General features: G+C 40.8%; 1 protein-coding gene across 3 annotated transcripts in view; it reads left to right on the top strand.

The window, feature by feature from the left end:
• The window catches only part of llgl2 (LLGL scribble cell polarity complex component 2), a 95,723-nt gene that overhangs the window by 26,993 nt on the left and 53,675 nt on the right, over nt 1-15,055 (top strand). For 2 of the 3 annotated variants that reach the window (XM_072558398.1, XM_072558396.1), the window contains exon 3: nt 10,426-10,544. In XM_072558398.1, the coding sequence (XP_072414499.1) occupies nt 10,470-10,544 (75 nt within the window). In that variant the 5' untranslated portion in view covers nt 10,426-10,469. The remainder of the gene's footprint in view (nt 1-10,425; nt 10,545-15,055) is intronic. The other variant, XM_072558397.1, reaches the window with a different exon arrangement.

Raw genomic sequence — 15,055 nt, 5'->3', positions numbered from 1 at the left:
GGGGAAGAGACTTTGTTTGTTTGTTTGTTTGTTTGTGAAGTTGGATAGCTTTGTGATCTCACTTGACAATTTTTAGAAGCTGATGTTACATTGGCCCAATGATTGACACAGTTTTAAAAAAAATTCAAAAGAATTTTTAAGTACTTCATTAGTTAGATTATTGTTTAGTTTGTCATTAATGGTGGAGTATTGGTGGGTTAGCCAGCACATTTTAGTTCTTCAGACTAATCCAGTCTTTTATTTTGTGTACTTTTTTTTACCATAAACTAAGAATGGTGATAACTGGTTGAAAGGAAAACTCTGGCGTGCCTGGTTCAGGGTGAAATTTGACCTTCTCTCAAAGTGCAGCCAGTTAAGCAATATCCCTTTCCTAGTTTGGTTTTTCAAAACAGTTCAATACATTTCAGCCATCAAGTGACTAAACCAAGCATTTAAGCCATGAGATGGTAGTTTGGTTCCCTCCAAAGAAGGAATCTTCGAATGATTTGAGACATAATATTTGGAGGAGTTTGTGGAATGGCTTTGTGAAAGAGCTATCTGACTTGGTCCCTCTTCCCTGATATTTCCCCATCATGCTATAAAACATTTCCCAAGTACATAGAACACAGAACATGTCCAATTCCTTACAAAAGTTCCTTTATTCAAGCAGAACCCTTACCAGATAATCCTCATGCATGAGGAAGTAAAATCTACCCATTTTCAGACATCACTGGGGTAACATGATAGAGATCAACTCCCCACTATTCTGATTCATTATAGAGTTCATTTTATTCCAGCACACTTTTTTTTTCTCAATCTACCTGTCTGATTAGACCCTTAACAGAAAACTCCGATCCAGTTTCTGTGCTTAAGATGAACTACTATCAATTGAAAATAGTTGTTTATTTTATAGTTGGAATTTAGTGTTGATATAACTTGAATACTTAAAACTCTAACCCTTTTTATAAAGCTTCTCCCTATACACCGACAGCTTTTTAAAAAGCTGTTGGTGTTTTCGATGGAGGGGAAATTACTGGGAAAGCCATTCACTGGTTCCTGTCTGCAGAGCTTATTGAAATGATCATTGTTTTGCTTGCCAGGACTTGTTCCTCCAAACTCTCTCCCTTCTCCAAGTTTTTGTCACCTCTCTGCAGGAGACAGATGGTTAGCACATGTAATTGCAACATTTCTTATTGATTTTAAAAGCATTCTTCAGGCTTAGGGTATTTTGAGAGGACCACACCATCTGCCCTTTGCGCTGTCTGAAGGCTTCTGCAGTGCCATTCTCACAAGCAAGCTGTTCAGCTTTCCAACAGCTAATCATTTTAGTTAGCGAGTGTCATACTGGCTCTTGTCATCCTTTTTAAACTGGTCACAACTTGATGATCTAATCAGCTACTTATTGCCAGCAAATGCTACTTTGTAAATGCCTTCGGGTGACAGCATGTCCACCCTTAGCCCATACAGCTTGGGCAAAGCAGCAGTGTAATTGCAAATAAAGCAAAAATCATTTCGGTGATAAGCTTTTAAATGAATCAAGTGTCCAAAGCAGAGTGTGATATGAAGTTTTTGGTTTGTTCCAAAAGTCTAATCCAAGTCTGACAACACTTAGAGCCTTTTTATCTATCTCTTGCAAAGTGCCTTGGGGTGGTTTTGAATATAAATGCAAGTTCTTGCATTTCAAGAGAACTGAATTCTCATAATGCTTTTTATACTCTTTTTGGGAAGTCTTCAAAGCCATCAAGTGAAGTAGACTTGTTGCATTATGGTGGAGGGAGAAATAGCAGCTAGTCTGTGCTCAGCAGATAAGTGATGTTTGAGGAAAAACAGCCAGCATTTCATGAGAGTGATAAGTTCATTAAAGGCTTTACCGACTCCTCCTGAATAATGTCAGGGGACTTTTTGACATCGACCTGGGAGGGCAGACTAGCTTTCATACTCTGTATTGCTCTTAAATGAAGGTTTTTGGATGAGCCTTGATCCTACAACCATCTAAGTCGCAACTCTCTGTATAGTAACTGCAGCATCAGTGGGAGGCAGAACATTGCATGCTTGTAGAATAAACACTCTAATGCATTTTAGTATCCAGGAGTGATTTCTTAATGAAGAGGGTAGGTGATGAATGACTAAACTAATTGTTTACCATAAACATTCAAGCATGTCCCTTTTTCTACTTGAGTATATTTGACGGTAATGCTAGGTTACAATACTAGTGCTCTTGTGATTTTTGAGATGTGAAGATGTGATTTTTGAGCAGAGTGACAGTTTCAGCAGCATTACTGTGAATAGAAAATCAAAGATGGATGTACAAATTGTGGAAGTATGTGGAAGTGAATTCATTTTTCCAGGAGCAGGCACAGATGTTTGTGGTGAAGTGTGAAACAAAGAAGTGATCAGAGCTTTAGGTTTTATTTCTGTCTCTTATGAGAAGAGTTGAGGCCATGTGAGATGACAAAGTCAAGGAGTGATTGTGAAGGAACAGGACCAAAATGAGAAAGCAAGCTAAGTTTAGATGGGATGGAAATTGAAAATCCTTCCTTGCAAAGGCTAAGGCAGGAAAGTAGTGAAGATGTGAGAATTTAGATTGGACTATTTCAATACTCTCCTAGCCAGATGCCCCCTTTTTTGTTTTTCCAATCTCTGTAAACCTGCAGCCACAAAGTACTGCCTGTCTTGAAACCAGTTCTGTTTCTGCATCAACCCTGTGTGTTCATTTGACCTACTTGACTGGCTCTAGCTTTAAAGTTCTTGTCTTTATTTTCTCAATGGCCTTTACCCCTTCCTATCATTAACACCCTACCCTTCAATTTGCCGAGCTTTTTAATTTCTAACCCCTTACATAGTCACCGTGTGGCTGCCCCTTTCGTTACCTGGAATTCCACATTTCATTTTCTGTTGAGTTCCCTTTTCTGAAACAAGTGCCATATATTTTGTGTATTGTTGAAGCACCTGGGAGATCCCCGCCTTGAAATCTGCACATGTTCTGTATTGATGTGGAAAGGAGAGGAATTGACAGCTTTCAAACGGCAAAGGGAGTGCTACTGGAAGAAAAGCAAAACCATCTGTTCAGCTGAAGTGTGAATAGTAGGAGAGCAGCTGTAAATAAAAATGTTGAGGAATAGAATTCGAGCATCAGGAAAAGGTGTAAAACATTGTGAGTGCTTGTAAGGATTAAAAATTTTAGTTTTATCGTTAGATTGGAGAAGCTGGAGTTCTCTGGTTGGGATTAAAATTGAGGAAACTTTTCATAGAGAATCTCACATGGAGTGTGGACAGACTAGATTGAAAGAAATTTTTGCAAATGATGGAAGAATTGGGAACTGGAGGATTTTTTTTCAGGGTTATTGGCTAAAGAACATGAAAATGTTCAGATCTAAGCGGTTAAAGTCTGGAAGCACTGTTAGTATGTAACGGTGACAGGGGGTAATGTAATGGTAACTGAGACTTGCAAAAGGAAGTGGAATAATGATCAGAGCTTGCGGGACTACCTTGGAAGTGAGTGAATTGGCCTAGCTAATTTGCTTAAGCACATGCGCAATAGTTTAAAGTGGCTTAATTCTGTAATTTGATTCTAGAAAATTTATGCCAGGTTCCATTGTTTGATCTTAGAATGTTAAATGTACTTGCTCCTGACAGTAGCCAGTGAGAAAATATACTCAACCGAAGTTCAGAATTGACACAGGTTGGAGCTGCATTTTCTTTTTACATGGAATATGTAATTAGTCCCCATTACGGAGATAACTATGCAAGATTCCGTGGCCCAACTTGAAATGGAACACAGATTTTAAAATGCCTTTTCAACAAAACATTCTTTTAAAAACAAACCTCCCAGCCTGACTGTTGACCATGAGACAGTGTGAGTTTTAACTAACGCTCATTTACATCAACCTGCATTTACCATGAAATCATTGGATGTCAAAGTTAAAAATCACACACCACCAGGTTATAGTCCAACAGGTTTAATTGGAAGCACACTAGCTTTCGGAGCGTCGCTCCTTCATCAGGCGCTAAAGGAGTGACGCTCCGAAAGCTAGTGTGCTTCAATATAACCTGGTGTTGTGATTTTTAACTTTGTACACCCCAGTCCAACATCGGCATCTCCAAATCATTGCATGTCAAGTCACACGTTATTTGTCAAGTAGAACATAGAACAGAACAGCGCAGAACAGGCCCTTCAGCCCTCGATGTTGTGCCAACCTGTGAATTATTCTCAGCTCGTCCCCCTACACTATCCCAAAATCGTCCATGTGCTTATCGAAGGATTGTTTCAATCCCCCTAATGTGGCTGAGGTGACTATATTAGCAGGTAGGGCATTCAACACCCTTATCACTCTGTGTAAAGAACCTGCCTCTGACTTAAATCTATCACTCCTCAATTTGTAGTTATGCCTCCTCGTACACGCAGATGTTATCATCCTCGGAAAAAGACTTTCACTGTCTACCCTATCCAATCCTCTGATCATCTTGTATTTCTCTATCAAATCCCCTCTGCGCTGCCGCCTTGCCACTGAGAATAAGTTCAAGTCTCTCAGCCTTTTCTCATAAGCCCTTCGCTCCAGACCAGGCAAAATCCTGGTAAATCTTCTGTGCACCTTTTCCAATACTTCCACATTCTTCCCAAAATTTCGGGACCTGAACTGTACACAATATTCCCAAGTGTGGCCGCACCAGCATTTTGTATTGTTGCAGTACGATATTGCAGCTCCAGAACTCAATCCCTCTACGAATGAAACCTAACACACTGTGTATGCCATCTCAACAGCACTATCCACCTGGGTGGCAACTTTCAGGGATCTATGTACATGGACTCCAAGATCCCTCTGCACATCCACACTTTCAAGAATCTTTCCATTGACCCAGTACTCTGCCTTCCTGTTATTCTTCCCAAAGTGCATCACCTCACACTAAGCTGCATGGAACTCCATTTGCCACCCCACAGCTCAATTCTGCAGTTTATCCAAGTTCCCCTGCAACCTGTAACATTCTTCCAAACTGTCCACTACTCCACCGACTTTAGTGTCGTCTGCAAATTTACTAACCCATCCACCAATGCCTGTGTCTAGTCATTTATAAAAATGACAAACTGCAGTGGTCCCAAAACAGATCCTTGTGGCACACCACCAGTAACTGGACTCCAGGCTGAATATTTTCTATCAACCACCACTCGCTGCCTTCTTTCAGAAAGCTAGTTTCTAACCCAAACAACTAAATCACCCTCCATTCCATGCCTCTGTATTTTCTTCAACAGCCTACCATGTGGAACCTTATCTAAGGCCTTTACTGAAGTCCATGTATACTATGTCAACTGCCCTACCCTCAACTACATGCTTGGTCACCTTCTCACAAAACCTGAGGTTTGTGAGACACTACCTGCCCTTGAAGAAACCACGTTGACTTTCTGAAATCAATTGTTGCTTGCTAGATGATTTTAAATCTTTATAATCCTTTCCTACAGCAGAAGTAAGGCTCACTGGTCTATAATTATCTGGGTCATTTCTGCTGCCCTTGAACAAGGGCACATTTGCAATCCTCTAGTCCTCAGGTACTAAACCTGTAGACAATGACAACTCAAATATCGAAGCCAAAGGCTCTGCTATCTCCTCCCTAGCTTCCCAGAGAATCCTCTGATAAATCCCATCCATCCCAGGCGACTTGTCTACTTTCACTCCTTCAAGAATTGATAACACCTATTTGTAACTAACCTTGATTCTTTCTAGTCTAATATCTTGTACCTCATTTTTCGCCTCAACAATATTCTCCTTTTCCTGAGTGAAAACCAATGAAAAATGTTTGTTTAGTACCTCTCTGATCTCCACAGGGTCCACACTCCAACTCCCACTTCTGTCTTTGGCCCTATTCCTACCCTAATCATTCTTTTATTCCTCACATACTGATAGAAAGCTTTAGAGTTCTCCTTTTATTCTATTTGCTAAAGACTGCTCATGTCTTCTCTTTGCTCTTCTTGACTTTTTTTTAAATCTCTCCTAGCTGATCTGTAACTCTGTCGCCTCATCTGAACCATCTTACGTCATCAACATACAAGCCACCTCCTTCGTAACAAGAGATGCAATTTCTATTGTGAACCACAGTTCCCTTACCTTATCACTTCCTCCCTGCCTGACAAGGACATGCCTATCAAGAACACGCGATATCTGTTCCTTAAACCAGCTCCACATTTCCATTGACTGCATCCCCTGCATTTTGCTACCCCATTCTATGCATCCTAATTCTTGCCTGATTGCATTATACTTGCCCTTGCCCCATCGATAACTGTCGAATGTTAGCATAATTTATTACATGGATGAGTTTAAGTGCTGGGGATCTGAAACTGCGCTTGAACAGATAGTCAAGGCAGATATCCCCTCTGTTTGAAAAGTATTTGGATAGGTGATGACCTATGAAACATTGCAACAAGAAGAAGAAAGTGGGATTTGGACCAAAGATTCTTGGAGCACAGTGGCAGTGTTCCTTACTGAGCCTGGAGGCCCTGGTACAATTCCCACTTGCTCCTGAGGTGTATAATAATAGTCAACAAGTTGATCAGAAGGTAACTAGGATTGATGGTTGCATATCAGCTGTTATGAGTAATACTGCAAATTTCACGATTTTATGATGAAGTTTCCAACACAGCCATAGGTCATGGTTTTGGAGGGTCGTAAATACGTACATGTCATTGTAGCCTGCTATGTCACACCTCCTACGTAATGATTTGTTAGTAGGAAAGTGCTGTCTGCAATTTGACAATTTAGTACTTACAATCCTGTTAAGCTTGTGCATAATCCTTATTTTCTGTCAACAGCCTTTTGAAGATTCACATAGAATTTTTGAAATGGATTTTTCAGACAAGGGTGTCTAGGTTTTGTTTTTTGGGTGCAGTAGGGGCAGGCCCCCAAATGGAATGAAGACCCCAATTAATCAGCCATCATATAGGAGAAGAATTAGGCCATTCAGCCCATAGTTTGCTTTGCTTTGCCAATCTATTGTAGCTGATTGAGTTTGAGAAATATACATAGTCCAGCCTTCTCTCCATAATCCTTGTTCCTCTTGCCAATGAATAACTGATGTATCTCTGTCCTAAGTACGTTCAATGACTTGGCCTCCTCGGCCTTCTGGCAGTGAATTCCACAGATTCGCAATGTTTTTTTTTTGGCTGGAAAAATTTCTCATGGGAGTTCTAAATGGTCATCCCTTCACTGAGACTATGCACATGGGCCCTAGTGTCTCCTCCTAATTGAAATGACTTTTCCATGTCCACTCTACCCAGGTCTGTCTCTCTTCTGTCAGCTTCAATCTGATTCCCCTTGTCCTTCAACTCAGTACAAACCCAGAGGTCTCAACTGTTCCTCAGTGATAAGCCTTTCATTCCCCAGAATAATTTTTGTAAACCACTTCTGGACCCTGTCTGATGACAATGCATGCTCCTTTGATTATGGGGCCCAAAACTGCTGTCAAAATTCCAAATGCAATCTAACCAGAGCCGTACTTGAGAAGGTATGTACTGCTGAGCTTAAGTTTTCTACCCCTCTTGAAATTAATGCTAATATGGCATTTGCCAACTGAATCTGCATCTTAACCTTGAGAGTCCTGAATTCGGGCTCCGAACTCCCTTTGCACTTCAAACGTTTGAAGTATTTCCCAGTTCAGAAAATAGTCATTTTCCTCCCAAAATGTATTATTTCACACTTCCCACATTGTATTCCATCTGCCACTTCTTTGCCCACTATCTTTTCTGTCCAAGTATTTTTTTGCAGTCTCAACTCCCTCCAATTCACTTGTCCCTCCACCTATCTGTCATCTGCAAGACTTCGCACCAATGTCCTCACTCCCCTCATCCAGATCACTTAATTTGTCCTGTGAATAATTGTGGTCCCAACACTGCCCCCTGCACAAATCCACTAGTTACTAGCTGCCACCTTGGAAAAGGTCCCTTTATCCCCACTCTTTGCCTTCTGCCAGTCAGCTAATCCCCTTTCCCTGCTACTACCTAGATGCTAACACCATCTTCCTTATTTAGTAGCTTTCTGTGCAGTGCCTTCTGGAAATCCAAATAATTCACGTCCATTGATTCTCCTTTATCTAGCCTGCTCATTACCACCTCCAAAAAATTTGGAGCAGATCTTATTTTGTAGACCAGGCCAAATGACCCACCCCTTCCTGCTTCTGTGTTCTGATGTTTGAGATACAAGTCCTTGGCAAATGAGGATAAGAAACTGCTGTTTGGTTAAGAATCTAATTAGGTGCAGCAGACTAGTAAGAATTGCTTATGCCTCCCTGTCCCTTGTCCTCCTTGGTACAATCGCAGACCTCTATGGCAGTATACAGAAACTAGCCTGGCCATTCTTCTCTCTGAGCATGTGACAATGTATTGTAGAGCATTTTCAAAAACAGTAAGCAGAATTGTACTGCAACACAACTTGCCAGCTCTTAATTTTGAGAACTTGAAATAAGATTTGTTCTATATAAATGTATGTAATGGTCACACTGGCTCTTGAATTCGGCAAGTTTTGGTTTAATTCTGCAGTGAGCATTCTAACCAGCTGCTTAGTAACTACAACCTGCCTGGGCTCTACAGTATTTTAAAATAAATTGTCAGAAGTCTGAAGCTGGAAGCACAGTTGGTCGTGGAGTGAGAAATTCCTCTAAACCTACTGTTGTCTGCCTGTCCTCAGATGCTGGCTGATAGATCAGCCAGTTCTGTTCCAACGTTGTGACTAAATTTAAGCACGGATCAATCTCCAATAATTCTATCTCTGTACAATCGGTATAAGATCATCTCTATCATCGCACTTGCTGTCTTGCAAGATACATTTAGTTGCCAACACAGGTGAATGAACCATTAAAATACTCTGCTTTCTCAGCACTAGGGGAACATTTTGGTGATTTTTACAGGGTATACTACACATTCATGTCATGAATCATTTACTAAGTCCTACCCTTTTTTTAGTCATGGTAGTGAGCTGTGATAAAAGATTGCGTTTAGTTGTGTCATGGAAATAGGGGAGCACTTAGTGCCTCTAAGCACATGCACTATCAGAAGCAGAAAGCAAGAAATGCTTTTAATGCCTCTGGTGTTAACTTAGACTGAGTACTTGAAACTTTTTTAGGTTGAGGTAAAACTCAAGTCTTCTGGGGAGTCAATTAATACTGGATACGGTTGCTTATGGCCCATGCTGCTGCCCTTGGTCTGTGTATCACTCACTCACTCACTCGTCTCATTTGTGGGTTGGCTTGTCTCATGCCTCGCAGCATTGAATGTGTTTACCACTCCTGGTTGTTCCTGCGTCTGTTTCCAACTGTAATTTCTGATAAACTATGTACCTTGCTAAATGCTCTTGGTTTTTTTTCCTAGGGTCAGTTGGTGGCCTTCAATTTATTGTCTATTGAGGGTTTAAAAGCTCTCCAGTGAGTCAGCTAGGTATACATGTTGTCTATGGATCTGAAAAGATTAAATATTAGGAAATATCTTAGACTTAAGAAGGTTGGTTTTCCTGTCCCACACAACTGTGCAGACCCAGCAAATGGTTTAATTAGGATGATAGAGGAAGCAAGCTTCATGAGCAATGTTATCTTGTAAGCTGGTATACCTTTGCACATTAGGGCTGAGAAGGGGAATAGATTCTTCCATAGGCCTTTCTGCTGCATGACGAGGGAAGGAAATCTTGATTCTTGTTTCTGGTCCCATGAGTAATTGTGCTAGAAACTGGGTGTATATTGTGCTACTGAGCATGAATCAATATCTGCTGGACTTTGACCCAGATTGTGCTGCTCTTATTCACCTTTTTAAAACTCTGTAGTGTGAATAAATGCATTGATAATCAACTGGAATACAACTGTTGTATGTGAAGCTAAATCTAAATGAGCAGAACCTGCTACAGAGAGCTGTAATTTGGCTAACTACATCCTATCACTGCAACACAACTCTGTGTATTTGAGTCCTGACTGGTTGTTGAATCGCAGACTAGGGCCTGTTCTGACCATTGCTATCCATGAATAAGGATCGTATCTTATTAGTAGTCTTTGGCACACCAACTAGTGCCTGTAGCCCAGATCCATCGCCAGGACCAACACCTTCAGGACGGTAAGTATTAGAAGAGAAATAACACACATGAAAGAGTCCAATAAGTAAGGCAATGTTGGTTATGTTAACTGATTGATTATACAGCACATCAGATGTCCTAAGAGTATTAGAAGCACTGTTTGATGTGTGCTTCTGTAAACATTGAGTTGAGTTAATGATTGGTAACTGAATGCTGGCCAACTAAGAATGAAGTCATCTTGGTAGCCTGTATATGACAAAGAGAATGTTGGATGATCTGCCTGTGTAGGGCTTAGTGCAGCTGAGAATACCTGTCATAGGGACAGATGGAAGGGGAGGAGCCTCTTTGATTAAACTATCTAGGTTGTTGTTTGTTTTCCCCCCCCCCCCCCCCCCCCCCCCCCTTCCAGGAACGAACAATTGATAGCTGTGCTCCCTCTACTAAACTAGAACAATGAAGAGATTCCGAAGACACGGACATGAGCTTAACCGGGAGCGCATCAAACAGGACCTGTTCCAATTTAACAAGGTTAGTTAGCTTCTCATATTCTCCTCCACATGTCATGTTGCTGGGCTCTGTCCTTTTTTTGTATTTGGCAGATTGCTAAAAATGTTTAACTGGCTGTTTATTGACAGTCTAGCCTGTTACCAATCTGTTAATCTGTAGGAAATATCAGAGTTCAGCCCAGTTCTGTTGTCCAGTGTACTCATTCTTTTGGGTGTCATTGGATAGGGAAATGCAACAGCTTATCAGTGGGCATTTTAGATGAATGGCCAGATTATCTGTTTTAGTGCTAGTTGAGAAATACATGTTAACCAAACAGCAGGCACTCTTTCCTGCACTTTGGATAATCCCACGGACTTCAACTGAATATATTCAACACTATATTCCAATGATGTCCCTGAGCAGTGCAGCACTCATTCTCCCACTGAATAGTTACCTGAAATCCTGGGCTGGAACTTCAATCCATGATATAGGCCTGTGATCTGCCACCAAACCAGTTAAGATCAGACTGAAAGTCCAAGGGATTTTTTTTCTGTTCAGTTTTGTGTACAAACGAACTGCCACCACAAAAAGAAATCTTCCTTCAGCAATGCAAGGAAGAGTGTGCTACCATAAACTATAACTTCTATTTTTTTTGCAATGCCTGTGAAGGATGATATGTGAAATAACCTTTTTACTGGCAAGTGAATTGGTTTATCATATTGGCTCATTTGCTCAATGTTATGCTCTTAATGAGCTTCTTTGTCATTCTGTCTCAAACGGATTTTGTTGTAATTGATTACTATGATAGAAGGGATCAGTCTCATTTCTGTTCAATCACTTAATTGCCTTGCAGATCAAGATGCTTGATTTCAAGTATTGACATGTTGACATTTTGTTTTTAATTGGAAATAAACAGTTTCTTTCTTTGGTCACCTTTTTTTTTTTGTTTTTGGGTATAGGTATTTATTAAGCCCTTCAGCCCAACAAGTCCCCACCGACTTTCTGAAGAGTAATTCTTTTCAACCCCCGCCCCCCCAAAGACCTATTCCCCAAACCTCTTAACTTGGTTTACCCTAATTAATGCACCGAGCCTACACGTCCCTGAACACTACGGTCAATTTAGCATGGTCAATTCAGCTAACCTGAGCATCTTTGGATTGTGGGAGAAAATCTGAATACCTGAAGGAATCCTGCACAGAAGTTGGAGAATGTGCAAACTCCACACAGTCACCTGAGGCTAGAACCAATCCCGGATTCCTGGTGCTGCAAGGTAGCATTGCTAACCACTGAAGCACTGTGCCACCCTTATCTCAAAATATTCCGATGGTGTTTTCAGCAATCTTTAAATGTTGAGCTATTTCTCCTTTCCTCGTGGAAGGAGGCAGCCTTAATCCCTGACTGTGTCTGCTAATTCCTGCACCTTGGCCTAACTCACCTTTTGTAAAACTCCCAAAGTCACTTCTTCCACCCCCAAAAAAAACGCTTAGTGACTGAAAGAGCTATTGCTATCCCAAGCACTGTTTTAAACCATCTGGAACAAAAGACACTAGCATCCACCACTCACTGTCTTGGAACCACAGAAAAAAATCCCGCAAAGAGCCCCTAGTCTGTCATGGATCAGGCCAGACCCCTTCAAAACATTTCAAGAAATTAGCCCAGACCCTAACTCTGCTAGTTGTTTTAAGCAGGTGGAAGGTAGTGATGCAGCTGGCCCAATTGCTTTGTTTTAAACAAATCAGAATTTATTTGCAAGATTACCGAACAAAGCACAAACAAAAGAGAACAGACTATAGAATAACCTAACCTATCCGAAAATCAAACAGACAATCTCAACCTAATCATGCTGTTCTGAATGCTGAGAACAAACCCCACGAACACTGCTTTGCATAAAGGAGAAAATCACACACCGGGTCTTACAGGAGAGACCGAGAGATGGCAGACAGATTCAGAATGGAACACCTCCTTTCATGTCGCTGTTTCTTTGACCAGCAGCCTCAAAACGACTAACTGCATGCTCTGAACAGCCAGACTGCTAAAACCCAAACCAAACCAAAACCCAGAAAGGTGAGCTGGGAGAATTAGCCACTCCTCTTTGATTGTATAAGTTTTTTTTTAAAGAACTTTTTTTTTAAAAGCTGCTTCAAGTAGATTAAGCCAGACATTTCAGAACCTGTGTTAAGGGTATTTTTAAAAAGTGGACAAATGAGTATATTTATGGGGAAAAAAATGGAGGGTGTTCACAATGGCAGATAGAGTATAAATATTATGATTTATACTGAAAATGTGCCACATAGATCTAGATTTCCCCCACAAGGAAAAAGCATCCTCAATATTTAATTTGCCGATCTCTGAGAATCCTGGACGTTTCGGTATGGTCACCTCTTCAACTCCAATCCTTGTTAACTCCTCTTGGATGCAGATCCAATTCGTTCGTTCAGTTCTCATAAATGGTAACTTCCTTTATCTCCGGAGCTAGCCCAGTGAACCTCCCCTGAACTGCTTCCAATATAACCATATCCCTCAAGTAGGGAGATCAAACAGTACATGATAGTTCAGCTTCACTTGTGAATGTTTTGTGCAGTTGTACAAAGACCTCTCTACTTTCTTCTCTCTGCTCTTCAGTCTCACTTCCGCCCCCTTGTAAGAGAAGGCAATAATCCATTTGCTTTTCCAATTAGTTGCTGGACCTTCATGCCAACATTTCAATCCCTCAAAGATGGGCAGACTCCTACTATTGTGTTCTTCAGCTTGTCTATAGAAAATCATAATATTTATACTCTACCTGCCATTGTGAACACCCTCCATTTTTTCCCATAAATATACTCATTTGTCCATTTTTTTTTAATCCCCTTAACCAGTCTACAACCTTTTTTTTAAACCCCTCTATGCTTGATGCACCAAGTTCACAGCTTGCTTTCCAATTTCACTCATAGCTAAATTTGCTGATAACTTCAAGTCATCCATATAAATTGGTTATAGTTGAGGCCCCAATTCTGATCCCTGTGGCATTTCACAGAATTAGTTTATCTGAAAACTATCCCGTTAGATACAGCAGTAACCCCTTCTGCTAATTTAACCAAACTCTGAGAAGCTCACCTCTCCTCATAATCTGTTAAAGGATGAGTGACTGTTTACAAACTATTTTTATAAATCTATCTGTTATCTACTTCCCACTCTACTATAAGAATATATTGATCCATATTAAAATTTACTGCAACTTTAGCACTGCTGCCTCACAGCACCAGAGGCCCAGGTGCAATTCCCACCTCAGGTGACTCGATGTGGAGTTTGCACATTCTCCCTGTGTCTGCATGGGTTTCTTCTGGGTGCTCCAGTTTCCTCCCACAGTCCAAAAATGTGCAGGTTAGGTGAATTGGCCATGCTAAATTTCCCATAGTAGGGGATGCAGGGGAATGGGTCTGGGTGGGTTCCGCTTTGGTGGGTCGGTGTGGACTTATTGGGTCGAAGGGCCTGTTTCCACACTGTAAATAATCTAATCTAATCCCTGTCGTTTTTTTGGTCTTCTGCTGCAAAAAAATGTTTCTTTTGAAGAAGGTACTTTAAGTGTTTTTCAGGCAGTCAATCTGATGATGGCAGCTGGTCACTCTGTCTCTGTCTCTGGCTAGCTCTCAAAATGCCAGCTTATTTATAGACCAAACATCAGATCCTCTCATTGGTTCAATGTTGTTAAAACTCATAAAATTCAAATTTAATTGGGTTTTAGTATCCTGGAGCATAATGCAAACTGGTTGAATTCAAGTCATGGGCAAAAAAATGGAGGTATCCAGTTGACAGCCAAATGTTACATATTTTCAATTTTCCAATACTGAGACTGCTAGTCAGTCTCCTTGCAAACTCTCACTGCCAAAACAGCCTTCACTCTCTCTCAAGCTTTAGTACACACTTTCAACTTCATAACTTCACCTTTCAACTTCTTTTGTAGTAACTAACTCTCTATCTATGAAAGCTTGTGGGGTGTAAGTATCACTGCCTGGGCCATCAATTATTGTCCATTCCTTGTTGCCCTTGAAGTGGTGGCAATCTTGAACTGGTGTAGTCAACTTGGTGTAGGTTCTCATTGGGGAGTGAGTTTCAGGATTTTGATCCAGCAGCAGTGAAGCAATGATACAGTTAAAGGTCAGGATGATGAGTGAGTTGGATTGAGCTTGAAGATGGTGTTCCAAATTTTGTTGCTCCTCTTCCAGATGGCAGTGTTGTGGTTTGGAAGGTGCTGTCTCAGGAGCCTTTGTTAAGGTATCACCCAATATATAGTTAGCTTTTTTGAAGTATTTCTCTGCTCTTTGGAAATCTAAATACAGTCTGTCTGCAAGTTCCCCTCTTATCTTGTTACGACTTTGATGTTAAAGAATGCTTTCCCTTTGTAAAGCCTTGTCTATTCTGTCCACTTGTATTGTTTTCTAAGTATGCTGGTGCTATGTCCTTTTTGTAGATTTTGTTTTGGTCTTATAAACTCACTGTTCCTACAGTTTGTTGTTTTGTCTATTTCCTTTCTTGAGTAGAGGTATGATATTGCATTTTTCCCAACCCACTGG

Source organism: Chiloscyllium punctatum, chromosome 39, assembly GCF_047496795.1.
Source record: "Chiloscyllium punctatum isolate Juve2018m chromosome 39, sChiPun1.3, whole genome shotgun sequence".
NCBI classification, from domain to species: Eukaryota; Metazoa; Chordata; class Chondrichthyes; order Orectolobiformes; family Hemiscylliidae; genus Chiloscyllium; species Chiloscyllium punctatum.
Note: the sequence above shows the minus strand (reverse complement) of the source record. Positions and strands in the feature narration are given on the sequence as shown.